Raw genomic sequence first — 23281 nt, 5'->3', positions numbered from 1 at the left:
CAGGAGGAGGGGAAAGAAGTTGTGTGGGACAAGCCACTCTTGACAGAAGGTGACAGGCTGGGGGTCAAGGGCTTGGGGTCCTGGCCTAGGCTAGGGGAGGACACTGCCCAAGGCAGGGTGGCTCCAGGGAATGAGCTGGCCTAAGGAGATGAGTGGACACCATGGGTAACTAAGTCTCCCTCTCTGTCCCTTTCTGTCTCTGTCTCTCTGTCTTTTTCTCCCTTTGCCTCTGGATTTCCCTGGGTCTACCTCCCCTCTCTGAACCCATGTTTTCCCATCTCTGAGCGCTTCTTGTTCCATGCCCAGCACCATCCCACCCCCATCCCCTTGCTCCTCTCCTTCTATCTGTCTCTGCCTCAGAGCTCACCCTCAAGGCCCTTTGCTCAGTCTCAGGAGCTAACTCTCCATCCTGCATCCTGTTTGCCCTGCAGGATGCTACAGCTGAGCCTGTCCAAGATGGGACTGTGGCTCATGGCAGCCTCACCATGGCTTCTCCTGCTGCTGGTTGGGGCCTCCTGGCTCCTGGTCCAAGTCCTGGTCTGGACCTACACCTCCTATGACAATGCTCGCCGCCTCCGAGGTTTCCCGCAGCCTCCAAAACGGAACTGGTTCTTGGGTCACCTGGGCCTGGTGAGTGTGGGCAGCAGGATTGTTCTGTGGGGTCAGGTGGATGGACTTCAGGAGTGGAGCTCAGGGGTTGGGCTGGGGTCTGGTACAGCAGAGAATGAGGGAGGCCAAGGAGTCCCCTTCCTCATTCATTCCTCTGTTCTACCATCCCAGGCTTTTCCCACATCCTGTCCTTTCACCCCTAGTCTGTTTCTAGGTCTATTTCCTGCCTGTTCCACACATATCTGAGGCCAGGCTGCACAGAGCCTAGTCCCCCAGCCTTTCCAGTCTCCATGATGGCCTTGAGTCCTCCTCAAGGGCAGTGTCCAGGGTGCCTTCTGCAAGCAGCCCTTTTCCTTGGGTCTTCTCATTCTGGGCTACAGCTTCCCCACAGGAATTAGCTAGCTGTCTATAGGGTCATAGCTCCCTACTCCCTCCCCATCCTGAGCACCTTCCTCTTCTCTTACTCCCCTTCCCCCTAGATGTCCCAACGGGCCCATTGCCCAATCTGGGTGAAGTTGGCCCCTCACTTCCCCTTTCAGAAGTTTCCTTAGATCTTCTGCCACCCTCTCTTATCCCCGTGGGCCTTGTGCCCCAGACCTTGACCTTGGACTTGGCCCTGCTCATGATTAAATAAATAGCTAACTGTCCAATGACTTATTGACCATCTTTCCCATTTGAGGATAGTTCTGGGGAGCAGACAGTACAGTGTCCAGTCCAGGGCTGGTGTATGGTAGGCACTCAAAATAAATGATTCATGACCTAGGTAATGAACTTGCTATCACCTCCCTCCGTCAAGGTCAAAGGAATGGGTTTCCAGCTCCTCCCATCTCCCAGTGCTGTTGAGAGAGGAGCACAGTTTTCCTTTCCTGCCTGGGAGGAGAACTACAACTTGGGAAAGGACTTACTGCAATTTTCGTGTTTGTTACTGCAAAGTTCAGAATGGGGGCATGCTGAAGCTCACTGTGAAGATTTCCTGAGACTCAGGGTCTTGAAATGGCCTCAGTGAGCCTTGTAAGCAGCAGGAAAGTTACAAATTTGCTGTTGTTCTGCCTTCCTCTCCAAGGGCTTGCCTGAGGGGACTGGTCTTGGAAGTTTTCCTCCCCCCAGCTCCTCTTGCTGTGTGACCTCAGCTGACTCACTCTCCCTCTCTGGACCAATCTCATCAAGTGCTTTGAATCCTTACCTCGGTGTCCTTGGGGAGAGGGGACTGAGTCACAAAGGTGAATATGACTTATATTCAGCTTCCCAGAGCACCAGGGAGTATTTGTCAGGCTTGAATGGGGTATTATGAGGGGGAGAATGTTTCACCAGGAGGGGACCTTCCCTCCTCTCACTTTTGGGGACTATAGCTTCAGTTTCTTCATTTGTAAATGCACAACTGAGTGACAGGTCCATAGGTTATGGAGCGATTAATAGACAAGATGTATCTGCACAGAACCTGGCCAGCAGAGGGAGTTCATGTGTCAGAGTTGCTGTCCTGATTGATGGGCATAATTCACTATGCCCCTTGGGGTCTGCTGGGACTGGAAGGTCCCAGGTCTGCAGAACCTTGAGCATGCATGTTCTAGTTGTGTGGAGTGACCAGAACAAGACAGGATTTGGGGACAAAACCCAGGGACAAGTCCAGAGCAACCATCTTACCCACAAACTCCACAAACTTCCCTCATAGGGATTTCCTCCCTGGGATGCCCCAGGGGCATGAACCACTCCCTGGAGGAGAAAAATCTGTCTTCTTCAGCCAAGGTCAGCTTCGCTGTGGGCAGAGAGGGTTTCTTCTCCCTGTACCCTGCGATGCACTTTTGGGAGTTGGAGAGGCTCCAGGATCCTCCCTTCCCCCGAGGGAAGGAGCAGGAGAAAGCAGAGATTTCCCCTCCATTTGTGCAGATTCCTACACTCTGTCCACTGTAGGGGATCCTTCTGGGGAGTTGTGGCCCTTGTCTTGCTTGCAAGCCCCCACACACCAGCCAGAGCAAGGCCTGAGGAACTTAACTCAGCAGGTGGCCAACTACCCTGAGTGATTTATGATCTGGATGGGCCCCATCACCCCCTCATCATTTTGTGCCACCCTGACTTGATCCAGACTATGGACAATGCCTCAGGTACCCATGCAGAACTTGTGGTAGTGAGTGCAGCAGCACATCTGATGACTTCCAGCCCTTCCCTGACACTTCTATCTGGCCCCTCCAGGACTCCTACAGCCCCTCTTCACCTCTTCTCTTTCAGCCATCTTTCTCATGTATTCAAACCCTGTTTCATTATCCTTTTTCTCACTCCACTCCTGTCTGCACTATAACCTGGTGTCCTGGGTGAAAGACTTCCTCTCCCCAGTCTTGAAGAGACAAAGGTGGATAGAGAGATCCCTGCCCTAGTGTGGTCAGAAATTGGCCAGAAGAATATGAGATGTGGCAAATCAGACTGAAGCAACTTCATCTGCTATGGTATGCTAGAAGGCTTCCTAGAGGAGGAATTGCTGGAATTGGGTCTGGAATAATGAACAAAAATTTTTTAAATCAGAGGGTAGAGTAATGCAGTGGGAATTGACAGCATTCCAGGCCCCCTATCAGGCATGCCCTCAGTCCCACCCATCCCCCAGGCACAGAGCAAGAAAGGCTTGTGGCTGGTGGAGGGTCTGGGCTGCTATTTTCATGACATCCACCTCTCTGAGGGGTCGACTTCTTTTACCATATCCTGTGGCTCAACCACTTCTAGTTCAGTGCCCTCTTCTTCCAAGCCTCAGGAATCTCCCTGAGGAGACTCTACCCCATCCTGGCTCCCCTCCTTTTCCCTCCAATTCCCAGACAAACCAGGAAAGCAGAGGAATGGGCAGCATCTATCAGAGATCTTGGCTCCAACACCAAAATGCTGGATGCCTCTGGGAAGGTTTCTGGCGCTCTCTGTCTGCTGAAGTCTCTTTCAGCTGTTAATGGTGGAAATGCAACCCTGTGTGGTCTAAGGAAGAAAGGGGATTGATTGACTGTCCGGTTCAAGGAATTTTGTCTTCAGGCACAGCTGGATCCAGGTCTCAAACAACCAGTCATCAGAAATTAGTCATTGTTTTTCAGTTCTGTGTTAATCTGTGATAGCTTCACTCTTATCCTCGTAAAGATGAATCCTAGAAGATTGACCCCCATGGAAAAGTGAGCTCATTCACAAAAGTTCCAGTAAGAGTTGTTGGATTCCTTTTCATTTGCCTCACCTGGGTCACTGGACTGTTTCCCGAGTCTCTGAGAATCTGAGTGCCCAGTCTCAGCCAGCATAGGGTCATCAGAGCTGTTGTTTGAGGGCTCAGAGTAGTTTGATTGTTAAGAACTCAGGCCCTGGATTCATACAGACCTGGGCTCATGTCTTAGGCTTGCTTATGTGGGAGATAGTGGACAAGTGACTTCATCATCCAGAACCTCAGTTTCCTTATCTGGAATATGGGGATGGAAGAAAAGTCAGGAGAACATGGTGTTTAGGATCCAAACAGGGAGAGACCCTTTTCTATCCTTGTAACCAAGGGACCCAAATTGTTGTGTATGGAGGGTGAGGGAAGGTGGCCCATGAGGAGGCTGAAGACAGAAAGCAGCTGTTGTGGGTAATTCATGGGTCAGGTCTGGATCACTTCATGCCAGTCCTTCTCTCTGGCAGCCTAGAAGAGTGTCACCTGGGTCCTTTTTGTTCCTCTCCAGATTCAGAGCTCAGAGGAGGGTCTCCTGTATACACAGGACCTGGCCAGCACCTATGGGGATGTGTGCTGCTGGTGGGTGGGACCCTGGCATGCAGTCATCCGCATCTTCCACCCCACCTGCATCAAGCCTGTGCTCTTTGCTCCAGGTAGGCACCCCATGGCCCAGGTTGCCTGCTTCCATGGTCTCTGTGCTGCCTCCAGCTGGGCAGGTGACCAGGGTGCAGGCAGAGGGGGCTGTGGCAGAGATGTTCCTGCTTCTCTCTCATGTTGACTCTCACCTGCCTTACCTCTAGTCATGTCTGTGTGATGTCTGTTGTGTGGTCATATCTGGTCAAGTTTATATTTCTACCTGGATTCTGGTTATTCCTCTTATATGTTATACCTGGTGACCCCTGACATATATTTACACCTGGGATCAAATGGAGATGGTCTCAGTTATGTCCGGGCATCAGCTGTGTGTGTTTGAGGCATGTCAGTGTCTGTCTAGTTCTTATCTGAGATGCCATTGAAATTGTCTTCTTTTTCTGCTGGTCATGTCTAGGCCATGTTTGGTCACTGAGGTGTGGCACTCAGGGTGACTCTGAGAAATGCCTGGGACATTATGTGAGTCTTACCTGATTCAGGCCTTAGAGTATGTCTGGGTCGTACCTGGTTCATGTTTGTGTATTGAAGTCCTGTCTGAGGCCCATCTGGGGCACCCTGAGGTCATGTTAGATTGCCTTCAAGTCCATGCCAGAGAATCTCGTGTCATGTAAGGTTTTGTCATGCATGTTGGGACCTTGTCAGGACAAAACACATTTGGTCAATGAGATGTCTCAGGAGATATTTGAGTCCTGGGGCATATGCAGTGTCCTAGGTCCTTGCAGAAGTATTTTGTACAGTGCTGCACTATGCTTGGGGATTTAGAACGTGTTGGATTGTGTAGGAGCCATTCCAAGGCATGTTGTGGTCTGCTGTGTCATGCTGGGTGAGTCTAAGCACATAGGGTTATGTCTATGGGCTCTATTCTGTGTGCAGCCTTGTCTGGTTCTCCCCCCACCCTCAATTCCCTCTTCTTCTCACCTTTCTTTGCTCTTGGCCCCATGCTTGCCATGTTGGGCTTGGAGGGGGAATGCAGATTCCTGGCTGGAAGCCCCCACCCTCCACCAAAAGTCCTCCCCTCTTCATCTCCTTGGCCCTGATGGTCCTCATTCATGTCAGCTGCCATTGCACCCAAGGCCTCAGTCTTCTATGACTTTCTGAAGCCCTGGCTGGGTGAGTAACTGGGAGTGAAGGGGATTGAGGACAATCTTGGGGGCCCAGGGGAAGCGCTGCTCTTGACTACTCCTCATGGCTGTCTCTTCAGGAGATGGGCTCCTGCTGAGTGCTGGTGACAAGTGGAGCAGCCACCGTCGCATGCTGACACCTGCCTTCCACTTCAACATCCTGAAGCTCTATATGAAAAATTTCAATGACAGCGTGAATGTCATGCATGTGAGTCTCTTGAACCCAGAGTCCCAGCTGGAGCCTTGGGGACGAGGAGGACTCAGAGACATGTTGTCTGGAAATCTGGATGTCTTGAGGCCATTGCTCTTCCTTTGTGAGCCTCAGTTTTCTGGGCTGTATAATGAGGATAATGTGATCCCTGCTTTGTAGGACAGACAAGATGATGTAATGGGGTTATGTCTCTGGCCCACAGTAGGTGCTCAGAAAGTATTAGTTTCTACATTTTCCTCACAGAAGCCTTGGAATCTTGTGAAACAGTTGATGATGATGATGATGAACACTGTGTAGTAGTTATTCCTGAGTAACAAATCACTTCAAAACAATAAGGGTTTTATATTGACAACAAGTCTAGAATGAGTTGGTGGTTCTACTGGATATGGATGGGGTCACTCATATCTATGATCAGCTGTGTTTGGATAGCATTGGGCTGCACCACACAGGCTGGCAACCCTCAATACAGAAGAAAGAGCCTAGAATCAGGAACCGAGACATCAGTTGTTTAAAGGACAGGGGGGATTTTTTTCTGTTTGAAGATCCTGGAGCAACACTACACCCCACCAAGCAGATGGTAGGCAGGATATGGAAGAAGTTTTTACTACTGGGGTTTTGGGGTAGGAGAGTGAGTTTACCAGTTATAGGGGAGGGAGACTGGGTCATTGGTCACCAGAGAAACTGGATGAGGAGTTTGCCCCTCACTACTCCCTTTGATAAGCTATCATGGTAGGGATGTTGTGATCTGAAGATTAGAACTCTCACTATCTGGGCTGGGGGCAAGTACATAGGCATTTACTGATTAGGCTCTGTAATTAAGATGAAAGTTCAGTCATGTGAATAGGACATGAATAGGGTGTAGGTGAAACAGGAACCGGTCAAGTAGGGGAGGTACAGAGAGTAAGAGGACAGCCATCTTGGGTGGCCTGATCACACAAATAGGAAGTTTTGCTGTGTTAGGGTCAGTACTCTTAATAGTTTTGGACTTAGATGGCTGCACCTGATCTAGTATGGCCTCAGCGGAGGCCTGGGACTTCCTTTCCTCCAGAAGTCATCTCAGGCTTGTTCACATGGCAAGGCTCAGTTCCAACAGACTGAGAGGAACCTGCAACACCTCTTGGGATCCAGGTTTGGGATGATCACCTTATCATTTTCACTCTATCTAGATTGACCACTCTAGTGGCCAAATCAAGTCCAAGCCCAGCTCAGAATCAAGAGTTGATGAAATAGGCTCCGTTTCCTAATAGAAGTTGCAAAAAATCACAGTGCATAGGATTTGGATATATATATATATATAGGGAAGGGAAGATTTGGAGGTAAGGACTTTGTGAAGGGGCTGGGATTTTTCCATACTCACAAGCCTACAAGGGTCTTGTTACTGTTTTGTGGATTCTGTGAGAAGACATGAAACTCCTGGGTCAGAAAAGGACAGTTTATTACTCTTGGCATCGTAAACAGCATGTGCTTCTTGTTGGTTTGCATTCTTCCTCCAAGTCACAAAATCCCATGATGATATCATAGATGGGCCTCAATAGATGCTGCTCATGCAGTATGTTGTACTACATTGTGGGAATTACAAGGTTAAAGGACATTATGTCTTTTATCTCAACTAGAAGCAAGCCTGATATTTGTCTAGGGGGAGATATAACATCCTTATCCCTCCTCAAGGTTCTTTGCTGCAAACATAGCTCTGAGAAATGGACCACTGAAGGAATACCAGGACGTTGCAATTTTTTTTGCATACCCTGCAAAAAGTGCAAGGGTACTCAGGGCCCATGGAGGAATATCTCTCTCAACATAAGGAATATTTTTCTAATCAGTTTATAACAATGAAGATGATGAAAGCTAGTATTTGTTGTGCCCTTACTTTAGGCAACAAGTTGACCAAGGATACACAGAATGTAGGAGGCAGAACAAAGATTTAAATCTTCTGGCTCCCAGCCATGGGGACTTCCTGTCCTAATAGTAACAAGAGTTCATTCCCATCCAAGGCTGGTCCTCCCTGGGTGCCTGGAGACAGGTTCTTGGGGGCATGTTTTGGTGTTTGGGTTTTGGGAGGGGCTCAGGGGAGGCAGTACTGATCCCCAGCTCTGACTCTTCTCTATTCAGGCCAAGTGGCAGCACCTGGTCACAGAGGGCCACAACCGTCTGGACATGTTTGAACACATCAGCCTCATGACCCTAGACAGTCTACTGAAATGTGTCTTCAGTTTTCACAGCAATTGCCAGGAGTAAGTCTCAGCCTAGGGCCTGGAAACGTGAGCCATAAAACCAAGGCTGTAAATGGAGGAGGTAGGACTGAGGAGGGCAATCTGAATGGCATTCCTGGAAGAAGTGAGTCAGAGCTTGATACTGAAATACAGGAAGAGGAAAGAGAAGGAGAAATCCTTTCAGGTAGGTAGAACAGTTTGATAAAGGCCAGGAGGCTATGTGTGAGAAAAATGGGTGCAATAGTGAGGAGATGCATTGACAATAAGTTTGGAGGAGTGGCCAGCGTTATTCTTAAGGACACTCTGAAGCCAGACAAAGAGGATATGAACTTTATCCTGAGTTTTCCAGAGAGCTATGGGAGATGTTTGAGTAGGTGAGGGACTTGGTCAACACTGAGCTTGTATATCTGACTTGAGACAAGTTCAACTGTTATATAGACATTGATTAGTGTTGACATTGGATGTAATGAGACTAAGGAAGAGGCTAGACTCATGGACCAGTTGAGAGAGGATAAGGTCTGAGCTAAGAGGACTATTTTGGGAAGGAGAAGGGGCAGATACAGAGTGTAAAAGAGAGGGAGGAGAGAAGCATGATATCTAAGCTGTGCTCTGGGTACATGGGGCATGGAGGCAGCTCACAGAGATGGAATTTAAGGAGAGAAGTGTCTGGAAAATCACATCTCCTGGCTCATCTCAAATGTGTATCCGGGCCATGTGTTCTTAGACACTCAGTTTCCTGATGGGAGGTAGCTCCTGGCTTTGGGCTTCAGGTGTTTTATTTGTTCCTACCCTTCATGATTTCATCCTGCAGGAAGCCCAGTCAATATATTGCTGCCATCGTGGAGCTCAGTGCTCTTGTGGCAAAACGGCACCAGCAGATCTTCCTGCACCTGGACTTCCTGTACTACCTCACCCCTGATGGGTGGCGCTTCCATAAGGCCTGCCGCCTAGTTCACGACTTCACAGATGCCGTCATCCAGGAGCGGCGCAACACCCTTCCCACAGAAGGCATTGATGACTTCCTCAAGGCCAAGGATAAGGCTAAAACTTTGGACTTCATTGATGTGCTCCTGCTGACCAAGGTGGGCTTCTTTGGGATCTGAGATCAGGAGGTAGAATGGACTGTGACCTGATCAAAGAGCTTGGACTTCATGCAGAGGGTATTAGGAGCCATGGAAGGTGTCTGGGGAAGAGAGAGATGGGTCTGGGATAAGTTCTAGAGATGGATGAGTGGAATGCAGCCTGAAGGAGACCGCTAAGCCTGAAACTTTGGAGGGCCTGAGGTTGTATTTACAAGTTAATAAGTTAGTCTAACACGGAGGTAGACTGTATATACCTTTATGTATATATCTGGGACCCTGTATCAGAACAGCCCACTTATTAAGCTAAGGAATCTCTGGATTTGCTCTCCTACTCTGTGAGCAAATGTCTTTGGGGCAATGCTCAATCTTTAGCTTCCAAAGCAAGTTGCCATCCAGTTATCCTGTAACCCAGGTTGCCAGTACATTTTTTCTCAGAAATCCCTCATTATGTAGACACATGCAAATATTTATGGGTCATGAATTCCTTTCACCAGAGACAACATAGGAGGCAAGGAGGTCATGGAGTTGGCCTGTGGAGTGGGGCCTTTTGGTGGTAGTGAGCAAGGGAGGTCTAGGAATTTAGGGTGGGCTTGGATTTCTGGATGGATAATGGAGCTTCAGAGATTGTCTTAGTTTAGGCTTGAGGGCTCTCAGAGTTGATGTGATTCTGGGGATCTTGCTTTCTTTCCAGGATGAAGATGGGAAGAGATTGTCAGATGAAGATATCCGAGCTGAAGCTGACACTATCATGTTTGGGGGTAAGGGTCCCAGTGTGTGACTATAGAGAGCACAAGGGTCTATTCATCCCAGGGATGTAGCAAGTAGGCCCTGGACCAACTCATCCCTTCCGTTCCTACCCATGGGCCTTACTGGGAGGATGCTGTCCCACCCTCTGGTGCCGAAGTAGCCCAGAGACCTAAGCCTGTCTCGCTGCTTCTCAGGCCATGACACCACAGCCAGTGGCCTCTCCTGGGTCCTGTACAACTTGGCAAAGCACCCAGAATACCAGGAGTGCTGCCGGCAGGAGGTGCATGAGCTCCTGAGGGACCGTGAGCCTAAAGAGATTGAATGGTGAGTGCAGGTCCTCGTGACCTTTTGCTAAGCCCTTCTCATTGGCTGGGGAAGAAAAAAAATCTTTTTTTTTTAATTCTGTCATTATTGCTTAGTGGGAATAAGAGTAGAGCCCAGAGGCAGGGTCTTGTACCCAGCATAGATAGCAAGGGAAATTTGCAGGCCTTTGGGACAGAAAGACCTGGACTTTTGAGAGAATTAGTGACAATTGCAAAGGTAGGTGCTGCTACTCAGCACATATTCAGTAAGTGAACTTCCCTTCAACTCTGTTGCTTTTCTCTCTGAATTCACATTTTCGAACATCTTCACTCCTCAAGTGTTTGCTCATCTCCTTCCTCCTAGTTCCTCAAATTATTTATCCAGGACTCACAGGGAACACATGGGGATTAAAGTCATTCAACTCCTTTCCTGAAACACCTGCAGCTCCATCCATACTGTCCCTTTTCAGGAAACACAGCCACACTCTCTTCCTATCCCCAATTTTATGCTATCTCCAATTCTTCCCAGACCCATTTTGTGTCCCAGAGACTCAGGAAGGACTTGGACTTAGCCTTGGCCTTCCAGGAGCTTCCAGCCTGAATAGTTCCAGGGTACATACAACCAGTGTACATGGGCAGGGATGGGGTTTGGAGGAAGAGAGAGTGTCAAGGGTGGAAAAAAATGCCTCAGCTGAGACTGTGAATGATAATCAGTGGATATTTGGGTGCATTTGAAGTGTGGTTAGATCTAGAAGACATCTGGGTAAAAATGAAGAGACGGGGGAGAGGGGGCAGGGAGAGGGGGAGAGAAAGAGGGAGGAAGGGGGAGGGGGGAGAGAGAGAGAGAGAGGAGGGAGGAGATTGACTTGAATATGTGATTGGCTTGTGGAACACAGACTACTTCATATTTTAACATGCACTATCACAGTGTGTTGAATGGATATCCAATTTTGGACATTAAAATCATCTTTAGGTTTTTAATAGAGTCTCAAATTTTAGCGTAGCATTCTTATGCACATTTTAAAAATTAACTCTTAGGTACTGTTTTTTGCTATGCCGAGTGATGTATTCTATCTGGTTTGGGAAACATTTATAAGTTCATTTGCATATAGATGTTCACGTTTCTTGCTAATTTTTTTTTTTATTTTCCCACTGTACAGCAAGGGGGTCAGGTTATCCTTACATGTATACATTACAATTACATTTTTCCCCCACCCTTTGTTCTGTTGCAATATGAGTATCTAGACATAGTTCTCAATGCTATTCAGCAGGACCTCCTTGTAAATCTATTCTAGGTTGTGTCTGATAAGCCCAAGTTCCCGATCCCTCCCACTCCCTCCCCCTCCCATCAGGCAGCCACAAGTCTCTTCTCCAAGTCCATGCTTTTCTTTTCTAAGGAGATGTTCATTTGTGCTGGATATTAGATTCCAGTTATAAGTGATATCATATGGTATTTGTCTTTGTCTTTCTGGCTCATTTCACTCAGGATGAGATTCTCTAGTTCCATCCATGTTGCTGCAAATGGCATGATGTCATCCTTTTTTATGGCTGAGTAGTATTCCATTGTGTATATATACCACCTCTTCCAAATCCAATCCTCTGTCGATGGACATTTGGGTTGTTTCCATGTCCTGGCTATTGTGAATAGTGCTGCAATGAACATGCGGGTGCATGTGTCTCTTTTAAGTAGAGCTTTGTCCGGATAGATGCCCAAGAGTGGGATTGCGGGGTCATATGGAAATTCTATGTATAGATTTCTAAGGTATCTCCAAACTGTTCTCCATAGTGGCTGTACCAGTTTCCATTCCCACCAACAGTGCAGGAGGGTTCCCTTTTCTCCACAGCCCCTCCAGCACTTGTTATTTGTGGACTTATGAATGACGGCCATTCTGACTGGTGTGAGGTGGTATCTCATGGTAGTTTTGATTTGCATTTCTCTTATAATCAGTGATGTTGAGCATTTTCTCATGTGTCTGCTGGCCATCTGTATATCTTCCTTGGAGAACAGTCTATTCAGGTCTTTTGCCCATTTTCCATTGGTTGATTGGCTTTTTTGCTGTTGGGTTGTATAAGTTGTTTATATATTCTAGAGATTAAGCCCTTGTCGGTTGCATCATTTGAAACTGTTTTCTCCCATTCTGTAAATTGTCTTTTTGTTTTCTTTTGGGTTTCCTTTGCTGTGCAAAAGCTTGTCAGTTTGATGAGGTCCCATGGGTTTATTTTTGCTCTCATTTCTATTGCTTTGGGAGACTGACCTGAGAAAATAGTCATGATGTTGATGTCAGAGAATGTTTTGCTGATGTTTTCTTCTAGGAATTGATGGTGTCCTGCCGTATATTTAAGTCTTTCAGCCATTTGGAGTTTATTTTTGTGCATGGTGTGAGGGTGTGTTCTAGTTTCATTGCTTTGCATGCAGCTGTCCAGGTTTCCCAGCAATGCTTGCTGAATAGACTTTCTTTTTCCCATTTTATGTTCTTGCCTCCCTTGTCAAAGATTAATTGACCCTAGGTGTCAGGGCTTATTTCTGGGTTCTCTATTCTGTTCCATTGGTCTGTCTGTCTGTTTTGATACCAGTACCACACTGTTTTGATGACTGTGGCTTTGTAGTATTTCTTGAAGTCTGGGAGAGTTATGCCTCCTGCTTGGTTTTTGTTTCTCAGGATTGCTTTGGCGATTCTGGGTCTTTTGTTGTTCCATATAAATATTTGGATTGTTTGTTCTAGTTCTGTGAAAAATGTCATGGGTAATTTGATAGGGATTGCATTGACTCTGTAGATTGCTTTGGGTAGTATGGCCATTTTTACAATATTGATTTTCCCAATCCAGGAACATGGAATATCTTTCCATTTCTTTACTTCTTCTTTGATTTCTTTGATTAAGGTTTTATAGTTCTCAGCATATAGGTCCTTTGCCTCCTTGGTCAGGTGTATTCTGAGGTATTTGATTTTGTGTGGTACAATTTTAAAAGGTATCGTATTTTTGTATTCCTTTTCTAATAGTTCATTGCTGGTATACAGAAATGCAACTGACTTCTGAATGTTAATCTCATATCCTGCTCCTTTGCTGAATTTATTAATCAGTTCAAGGAGTTTCGGGGTTGAGTCCTTAGGGTTTTCTAGGTATAGAATCATGTCATCTGCATACAGTGACAGTTTGATCTCTTCTCTTCCTATATGGATGCCTTTTATTTCTTTTGTTTGTCTAATTGCTGTGGCTAGGACTTCCAAAACGATGTTGAAGAGCAGTGGTGAGAGTGGGCATCCCTGTCTTGTTCCAGATTTGAGTGAGAAGGCTTTCAGTTTTTCCGCATTGAGGATTATATTTGCCGTGGGTTTATCATAAATGGCTTTGATTCAATTCAGGAATGTTCCCTCTATACCCACTTTGGCGAGGGTCTTGATCATGAATGGATGTTGGACTTTGTCAAATGCTTTTTCTGTGTCTATTGAGATGATCATATGATTTTTGACCTTTTTTTTGTTAATGTGGTGTATGATGCTGATTGATTTGCGTATGTTGAACCATCCTTGGGAACCTGGGATGAACCCAACCTGGTCATGGTGTATGATGTTTTTGATATGTTGTTGGATTCGGTTGGCTAAGATTTTGTTGAGAATTTTTGCATCTATATTCATCAATGATATTGGGCGATAGTTTTCTTTTTTGGTGGTATCTCTGTCTGGTTTTGGAATGAGGGTGATGGTAGCCTCATAGAATGTCTTTGGGAGTATTCCTTGTTCTTCAACCTTTTGAAAGAGTTTAAGGAGGATGGGCACCAATTCCTCTTTATATGTTTGATAGAATTCACCTGTGAAGCCATCTGGTCCTGGACTTTTATTTGTAGGGAGTGATTTTATGACCTCTTCAATTTCATTTCTAGTGATGGGTCTGTTCAGTTGGTCTGTTTCTGCTTGATTCAGTTTTGGCAGGCTGTAAGATTCTAGAAAATTGTCCATTTCTTCCAGATTGTCAAACTTGTTGCCATACAGTTGTTCATAGTATTCTCTTATGGTTTTTTGTACTTCTGCTGTATCCGTTGTGATTTCTCCTTTTTCATTTCTAATTTTGGTGATTTGGGTTCTTTCTCGCCTCTTTTTAGTGAGTCTGGCCGGGGTTTGTCAATTTTGTTGACCTTTTCAAAGAACCAGCTCTTGGTTTTATTAATTTTCTCTATTGTTTTTTGAGTCTCTATTTTATTGATTTCTTCTTTGATCTTTATACTTTCCTTCCTTCTGCTGACTTTAGGACTTTTTTGTTCTTTTTCTAATTCGTTTAGGTGGAGGGTTAAGTTCTCAATTTGGGATCTTTCTTCTTTTTTGAGAAAGGCCTGTATTGCTATAAATTTCCCTCTGAGCACTGCTTTCGCAGCATCCCATAGATTTTGAGAGGTTGTGTCTTCATTATCATTTGTTTCAAGGTAGTTTTTAATTTCCTTCTTGATTTCCTCATTGACCCATTGGTTTTTTAGTAGCATGTTGTTGAGTCTCCATGTAGTAGGTTTTTTCTCTTTCCTTTTCCCATGGTTGGTTTCTAATTTCATGGCATTGTGGTCAGAGAAGATACTTGAGATAATTTCTATGCTCCTAAATTTGTTGAGGTTCGCTTTGTGTCCCAATATGTGGTTGATTCTTGAGAATGTTCCACGAGCATTTGAGAAGAATGTGTATTCTGCTTTTTTTGGATGTAGTGTCCTGAAGATATCAATTAAGTCTACCTTTTCTATTGTTTCCTTTAGGATCTCTGTTGCTTTATTGGTTTTCTGTCTAGAGGATCTGTCCATTGATGTGAGAGGGGTATTACGGTCCCCTACTATGATTGTATTCTCATCAATATCTCCCTTTATGTCTGTTAATATTTGTTGTATGTATCTGGGTGCTCCTATATTTGGGGCATATATGTTGATGATAGTAACATCCTCTCCTTGGATGGATCCCTTAATCATTAAGTAGTGTCCTTCTTTGTCTCTCTTTATGTCTTTTGTTTTAAAGTCTATTTTGTCTGATATGAGTGTTGCGACTCCTGCTTTTCTGTCTTGTCTATTGGCTTGAAATATTTTTCCCCACCCTTTCACTTTCAATCTATATGTATCTTTTGTCCTAAGGTGAGTTTCTTGTAGGCAGCATATTGAAGGTTTTTGCCTTTTCATCCACTCAGCCACTCTGTGTCTTTTGATTGGGGCATTCAGTCCATTGACATTTAAGGTGATAATTGATAGATGATTATTTATTGCCATTTGAACCTCGTGTTCCAGTTGATTCTATGCTTCTCCATTCTTCCTTCCTTTCTTTTTTTTTTTTTTTTGGTTGGATGGTCTCCTGTTGTTATCTGCTTGAGTGTATTTTTTTTTAAATGCAATATTTGGTTTTGGCTTGTGGTTGCCCTATTTTCTAACTATGCTAACCCCTTCCTATAATTGTGTGTTTTAGCCTGATGGTCCTGTAAGTTCAAACACTTCATTACTATATTAAAATTAAGAAGAGAAACATACAAACAAACAAAAGGGTTATTTACTTCCTAACATCCCTTGCCCACATTTTATGGTTTTGATGATGCTTTTTTCTTTTTTTCTTTTTAATTTTATTTTGTTTGAAGCATGTTCATGATTAAATCTGTATGCTGGCTTATTTGAGTGACTGCTCTCTGATTGCAGTTTCCTCAGTCCTAGTTCTTCCTCTTCTTCTTATTCTTTTCTTTTTTTTCCTTTTCTTCCTTTCTTTTTGGTTTAGAGAAGCCCTTTCAATATTTTCTTGCTAATTTTAATCTAAGTATTTTATGTCATCATCATCAATTTTTATTTTATCATCCTTATGGATTGTTATCTCTAACAAAAAAACCTAATAATTTATGGTTGTAAATTTCTTGCCCAGCGAACATAGTAAATGCTAAATATGCAGTCTCATATTACCAGGAAAAATAAAGATTGCTTAATAATTGCTCTTGGAACAACTGGGGAAATAGAGGGAAAAGGTTAATTCAACCCGCTTCTCATGTATTCTAAGAAAATAATACCCACACGAGTCAAAGATTTAATAAAAAATTAAGAGGTCTTAAAGGCTCTGGAGGAAATCATGGGAAATGACTTTATAGCACCAGTGCAGTGAAGGGTCTAGTCTTGACACAGTCTCAGGAGATATACAAGATATTGATACATTGTTACATGAAAAAAGATACAGAATACTGTATATAGTATATATAATGCTAAATATAAATTTTTACTTCAAAAAATTATCTCTAGAAGGATACATTATGAATAATCACAAGGCAAACTCTGAGAAGAGTATGTGAGTGCTATTGGGCCATAGTGGTAGTGTTTTATAAAAATTTGTGTTCCAATTTTGACCTAGTTAACTGTATCAGCTATAACAAATTTAAATTATCACACAAAAAGGATATTTAAGGACAAGAATTCAGCACCCTTAAAGCATCCTATTTTCAATGTTTATAAACGTTTCCCAGGGAATTCTCTTCTTTTCTAAGTATAAAATCTCAATCTGCCAAAAATGACACATTTACCCCCACAATTCAAATAACTCTACTCTTGGAGTTCTCTGGTGGCACAGTGGGTTAAAGATCTGGCATTGTTACTTCAGTGGCTGGGGTCTCTGCTGTGGTGAGAGTTCAAGCCCTGGCCTGGGGATCTTTTTTATACTGAAAGCAGAGCCAAAAACAAGAACAAAAATGAAAACCCAAGAAAACCCCCAAAACCAAAAACAAAGGACATTACTTTCCTCCCCCATCTAATTGCCTTAGCTAGTTATATCTAGTGCCATAATAAATAAGAGTGAACACTGAATCTATTTTTTTCTTACTCATTTGCCTTTTGATTGTACTGTCTCACTATAAAGAATATTTTATTTTTATGTAAGTTCGTAAACATTTTAAAAGTTATTTTTTATTTAATGATTTTTATTTTTTTCCATTATAGCTGATTTACAGTGTTCTGTCACTTTTCTACTGTATAGCAAGGTGACCCAGTCACATATACACATATACATTCCTTTTTCTCCCATTATCATGCTCCATCCTAAATGACTAGACATAGTTCCCAGTGCTATACAGCAGGATCTCATTGCTTATCCATTCCAAAGGCAATAGTTTGCATCTATTAACCCCAAATTCCCAGTCCATTCCACTCCCTCCCCCACCCCTTGGCAACCACAGTCTGTTTCCGTGTCCATTGTAAACATTTTAATGGTTGTCTTTGGCTTGTTTTGCTCAGAAAAGCTTCAAAAATATCTGGCTAAATTTTTTCTGGTGCTGTGTCCTATTGCTTTTCTTTATTTCATTTAAAGAGCCATTTTATTGAGGTATGATAGATAAAGAAAAAGCTGTGCAAATTTAATGTATAAGGCTTAATGAATTTGGAGATATTTGATCTATGTTTTCATTACAGGGAGAGAGGGTCTTATGGGTAAGAGGAGGGTTGGGGGTGTGTGTATGTGTTTTTACTCCCTGGATAATTGTTATGGGGTTTCCTCAGGGACGATCTGGCACAGTTGCCCTTCCTGACCATGTGCATCAAGGAGAGTCTGCGGTTGCATCCTCCCGTCACTGTCATCTCCCGTCGCTGTACCCAGGACATTGTGCTCCCAGATGGCCGGATCATCCCCAAAGGTGCCCAATATGAGCAGGGGAGGAGGTTCCTGATCAGGAAGAGGGGCTGAACAGGCAAGGAGGAACTAGTCCTGACTGGCCCCTCCTCTCCCACAGGTGTTATCTGCCTCATCAGTATTTTTGGGACCCACCACAATCCATCAGTGTGGCCAGATCCTGAGGTGTTTCTCTCCCCCCGCCCCAATCCTTGTCCACTCCCTTTAGGGGACCTGGTGGGGGGGGGCATAGGGTTCTGATTTGGCATATCAGACATCACCTCCACCCACGATAAACATCTCTGCCTCTCCAAGGCCAGCTTCTGTCTTGGCTTTGCCCTCAGGTCTATGATCCCTTCCGCTTCGACCCAGAAAACATCAAGGGGAGATCACCTCTGGCTTTTATCCCCTTCTCAGCAGGGCCCAGGTGAGGGAAGTGAGCATCTGAGGTGGAGATGGGGTAGTGGGACGGGGATCTGGGACAGAGATTCCAAGCATGACTGTGGGGGCAGGGAAGAGAGAAAATTGAAGGTGGTCAAAGTTCTGGCTGTCCTTCCCTCTTCTCTCTCTGAGGGTTATGGGTAAGGGTCTAGGGAATAGGGGTGGGCCCAAAGAGGGGTCCTCAGTATGCTGAGATCCCCTGTTCCCCTGTCTGAAGGTCTGAGTTGGGGACTGGAGTCTGGGCCAGGCTCTGGGGCTATGCAAGCCCATGTGAGAGTCTGAGAAGCGGTGAGCCTTCTCTATCACTCTAGGTGGGAATGGGGATTGTGGACAATTTTATGGGTGAGTGGGGCTGGGATAAGGCTCCCAGTTGCAGTCATACCCCACTCCTGGCCACAGGAACTGCATTGGGCAGACGTTCGCCATGACTGAGATGAAGGTGGTCCTGGCACTCACGCTGCTGCATTTCCGTGTCCTGCCAGACAAGGAGGAGCCACGCAGGAAACCAGAGCTGATCCTGCGGGCGGAGGGTGGACTTTGGCTGCAACTAGAGCCACTGAGCGCTGGCCAGCAATGACCTACCACCTCCTGGCCGGGGATCCATCCTGACCCTACACACCTCACTTAGCAGAATCCTAAGAATAAAATTGTGCTGCCCCCCTGCCTGAACCCAAAGACAACCAGTGGGGGGCGCTTTGGCCAGGCAGATGGATGTAGCTGTGAATGTGGAGGACTGTGACAGAGGGGGAATGTAGCTGGAGCTCCATCTTGGATCAGGAGGAGAAGACCACTCTTTAGGGAAGGTGGATCAGAGAGCTAGATGCACTCAAGGTCAGGTGACCCTGGCTCCACCACTCCTTGCCACTGTGTTATCAAGGTCCCCATCCCAGTCTGCCATTTACTAGCTGTTTCACTTGGAGAAAATCTTTTATGTCTCTAAGCTTCAGTTCCATGCTATTCTTCTGCTGTTGCTGAGATTGAAAAAGCAAGCACATGTAAAATCACTGACTCAACATCTGGTAAGCATCAGTACTCAATAGAGGTGAATTTCCTCCCTTCCTTTTTTTTTCTTTCTTTTTGCCTTTTCTAGGGCCACTCCTGTGGCATATGGAGATTCCCAGGCTAGGGGTCTAATCGGAGCTGTAGCCACCGTCCTATGTCAGAGCCACAGCAACGTGAGATCCAAGCCGCACCTGCAAACTACACCACAGCTCACAGCAATGCCGGATCCTCAACCCAGTGAGCAAGGCCAGGGATTGAACCCACAACCTCATGGTTCCTAATCAGATTCATTAACCACTGAGCCATGATGGGAACTCCATGCTTTTTCAAACTCTTAATGTTTTAAATACCTCAAAGTTATGTATAAGTTTCGGGAAATGTAGAAACCTGCTATTGAAAAAAACTCTCTTTAGAAGATTTAGTAAATTCAAAATCTCCATAGTTATATCTGTTATGTAGTTCCAAGGGGCTTTGATGTGAAGATGGCCTGAAGCTAGAAACTGAAACAAAATTTTTCCCTCAGAGAGGCATGAGCCAGTACTTCATTTTCATCTAGGTGTCCTAGGCAATGGGCATCAAGCGGGTCTACAATAGTGAGAGGAATAGTGAGAGGGCAGGAGTGGGGCTGCTCCTTCAGAACCTAGGACAGTGGCTGCCCCAAGCCTTGCCCCATTCAGTGCATAGGGTGTCCTGTATAGAGTCCTAGTCTCAGAACCTTTGAGGGGCCCAGAAGTTGGGGGCCAGAGGACTTACTGGGTACTAAATAAGAAAGAAATCCTGTGACATGAAATGAGTAATGAATAATATATTCTAGCTGAAAATCACATTTGTTTTTCTTCACCTTATTTAAAATGTTTTTCACTTTCTATTTTGTTTCATTTATCATTCCTCCAAATGCCACCTTGCCATGGAAGAAAATGCATGTAACAAAAAGAAATAAAAATCATATCCATAACCCAAACATGTCAAACTAATCACCATTCATATTCTTTCACACACGCTGCCAAATTTTGTTTATATGTAATTATAAAACAAGTAGAAATGTGAATTTACGTCTAAATATATTACTTTTATATGTAATCCCCTTTTAAAAATGCTATTTTGCTGACTAACAAGCACCTGAAAAGATTCTAACATCATTAGTCATTATGGAAATGCAAATCAATGCCACAGTGTGATACTACTTCACACCCACTAGGATGGAAAGGATATAAGAAATGGAAACTAACAAGTGTTTGAAGATGTAGGGTAATTGGAATCTTCACATGTTACTTCTGGAAATATATATAAATGGTGCAGCCACTGTGGAAAATAGCCTGCTATTTCCTCAGTAAATGAAACCTCAGATTACCTTATAACCTAGACATCTCTCACCTATGTACGTGCCCCAAAGAATTGAAAATAGGTGTTCAAGCAAAAATCTGTATACAACTGTTTATAGTGGCACAATACACATTTTGCCAAAAGTTGGATCTTTGGGAAACAATCCAAATATCCATTAACAGATGGATGTAAAATAGAGCTTGGTATATTCATAACAAGAAAAACCACTGGGCCATATAAAGAAATAAAGCACTGTTACATCTTACAATGTGAATGAATGTTGAAAACGTTGTGTTAAGTGAAAGGAGCCAGGCACAAAATGTCACATATTGTATGATTCCATTTAAATGAAATAGATAAACCTATAGAGAATAGATCCAGAAACTGGAGGATAGAGGGGGAAATAGAAAGTGACTGCTCATAGGTATGAGGTTTTCTTTTCAGGTGATGAAAATATCTTGGAAGTAGATAGAGCTAGTGGTTGCAAAACATTGTGAATGTGCTAGATGCATAGAATTGAACACTTTATAATAGTCCAAATTGTGAATTTTATGTTATGTGAGTTGTACCTCAACCCCCCAAATGCTATTGTATCATATATTTGTCTTGTTACTCTGGGTTTTCCTATAATGCTATATTGTGAACATTTTTCCACAACATAAAATCATCATCTTGGGGGACTTTCAAATCTTTAAGTGCTAAGCATTCCAGGCATTCTATTTTTTTCAATTATGTTTGAAAATAATTACATTGTCTCACTTGGAAGAATTTTCTTTATGCACTTTGGTTGTTTGAGACATCACTACCAATTATAAATGGAATTATTCTTTTTTAAATTGAGTTATTCTTTAGCACATAACATTTGGTATAGAAATTTCATTTTCATAGCAATAGATACAGATACATTCATGTAAGATGTGGGTGCTGTTAAACACTTTTCATACAACACATAATGCTTGGTGATTCCACAGACACTGGTGTTTTTGATCCTAATAGAAGTAGACCGCTAAAAGAAGAAGGTGATGACACTTCAGCTGCTTTAGGCAAGCACTGACTTCATCCTTATACCAGTCTTTTGGATTGGGGAGATTAGCTCACTGGGTACTCGGCTGATGAGTGGTAGAGTTGGGATAAGTTTGGTCAGCATGACTGCAGAGGTCATGCCTTCCCTTCCAAGGAAGTGATTTTCAAGTTGTGTCTCAGACCCAGGTGCATCAGATCACCTAGAGAACCCCTGCAGTGTTACTATATGAGACTTTTTTTTTTGTCTTTTTGCCTTTTCTAGGGCTGCTTCTTGCATCATATGGAGGTCCCCAGGCTAGGGGTCTAATCAGAGCTATAGCTTCCGGCCTACACCAGAGCCACAGCAACGTGGGATCCAAGGTGCGTCTGTGACCTACACCACAGCTCACAGCAATGCCGGAACTTTAACCCACTGAGCAAGGGCCGGGATCTAACCCGCAACCTCATAGTTCCTAGTCAGATTCGTTAACCACTGCACCACTATGGCAACTCCTATGTGAGACTTTTTGATGAGGGGCACCCCAATTTTTTTATTACTTGATGAATTGTATTACATTTATAGTTGTACAACGATCATCACAACCAAATTTTATAGCATTTCCATCCCAAACCTCCAGCACATCCCCCACCGCCCAACCTGTCTCATTTGGAAACCATAAGTTTTTCAAAGTCTGTGAGTCAGTATCTGTTCTGTAAAGAAGTTAATTGTGTCCTTTTTTTATTTTTAAAGATTTCACATGTAAGTGATAACATTTGCTGTTGGTGTCTCACTCTCTGACTAACTTCACTTAGCATGATAACTTCTAGGTCCATCCATGTTGCTACAAATGCTATTATTTCTTTCCTTTTAATGGCTGAGTAATATTCCATTGTATATATGTACCACCTCTTCTTTATCTGCTCTTCTGTCTATTTGGGCATTTAGGTTGTTTCCATGTGTTGGCTATTGAAAAGAGTGCTGTCTGAAGTCAGGAGCCTGATTCCTCTATCTTCTTTGTTTTTGCCGTGATTACTTTGGCTATTCTGGGTCTTTTGTACTTCCAAACAAGCTTTAAAATATTTTGTTCTAGTCCTGTGAAAAATGTCCTTGGTAATTTGATAGGGGTTGCATTGAATCTGTAGATTGCCTTGGGCAGTATAGTCATTTTGATAATTTTGACTCTTCCAATCCAAGAGCATCATATGTATTTCCATCTGTTTGTGTCATCTTTGACTTCTTTCCTTAGCATCTTATAGTTTTCAGAGTACAGGTCTTTTCCTCTTTAGGTAGGTTTATTTCTATTTAGGTAGGTTTCTCTTTAGGTGTATTTTTTTTTGATGGGATGGTAAGTGGGATTATTTCTCTAATTTCTCTTCTGATCTTTTATTGTTAGTGTATAGAAATGCAGTTGATTTCTGCATATTAATTTTGTATTCTGCAACTTTACCAAATTCATTGATGAGCTCTAATGCTTTTCTGGCAGCATCTTAAGGATTTTCTATGTATAGTATCATGTCATATGCCAGCAGTGATAGTTTTACTTCTTTCTTTCCAATTTGGATTCCTTTTATTTCTTTTTCTTCTCTGATTGCCATGGCTAGGACTTCCAAAACTATCTTGTATAGAAGTGGCAAAAGCGGTCATCCTTTTCTTGCTCCTAATCTTAGTGGAAATGCTTTCATCTTTTCACCATTGAGAATGATATTAACTCTGGGTTTGTCATATATGACCTTTATTATGTTGAGGTAGGTTCCCTCTATGCCCACTTTCTGAAGGGTTTTTATCAGAAATGGGTATTGGATTTTATCAAAGGCTTTTTCTGCATCT

The 23281-nt window shown here is 43.9% G+C and overlaps 1 protein-coding gene across 19 annotated transcripts; it reads left to right on the top strand.

Annotated features, from left to right (window-relative positions):
* On the top strand, window positions 1–20089 carry LOC110259329 (cytochrome P450 4F3). Of its 19 annotated transcripts, none has more exons than XM_021083607.2 (13): window positions 1–49; window positions 432–630; window positions 4281–4425; window positions 5480–5533; window positions 5625–5752; window positions 7865–7986; window positions 8777–9047; window positions 9739–9805; window positions 9989–10118; window positions 17577–17710; window positions 17807–17871; window positions 18030–18112; window positions 18526–20089. In XM_021083607.2, the coding sequence occupies exons 2-13, from the start codon at window positions 433–435 to the stop codon at window positions 18701–18703; spliced, it is 1575 nt and encodes a 524-aa protein (XP_020939266.1). In that variant the 5' UTR covers window positions 1–49; window position 432; the 3' UTR covers window positions 18704–20089. The 19 variants fall into 19 exon arrangements, 15 of the variants coding, with proteins under 15 accessions (XP_020939266.1, XP_084868693.1, XP_084868696.1 ...); XM_085012567.1 differs by having other exon boundaries at window positions 18001–18112; XM_085012570.1 differs by having other exon boundaries at window positions 5397–5533.
* Window positions 20090–23281: the final 3192 nt, after the last annotated feature.

Source organism: Sus scrofa, chromosome 2, assembly GCF_054392235.1.
Source record: "Sus scrofa isolate SSC_HxYL_T2T_F1_AM1 chromosome 2, Sscrofa_HxYL_maternal_Yorkshire_Landrace_v2.0, whole genome shotgun sequence".
Lineage (NCBI taxonomy): Eukaryota > Metazoa > Chordata > Mammalia > Artiodactyla > Suidae > Sus > Sus scrofa.
The sequence above is the reverse complement of the archived record's forward strand: the minus strand, read 5'-3'. Positions and strand labels throughout refer to the sequence as shown.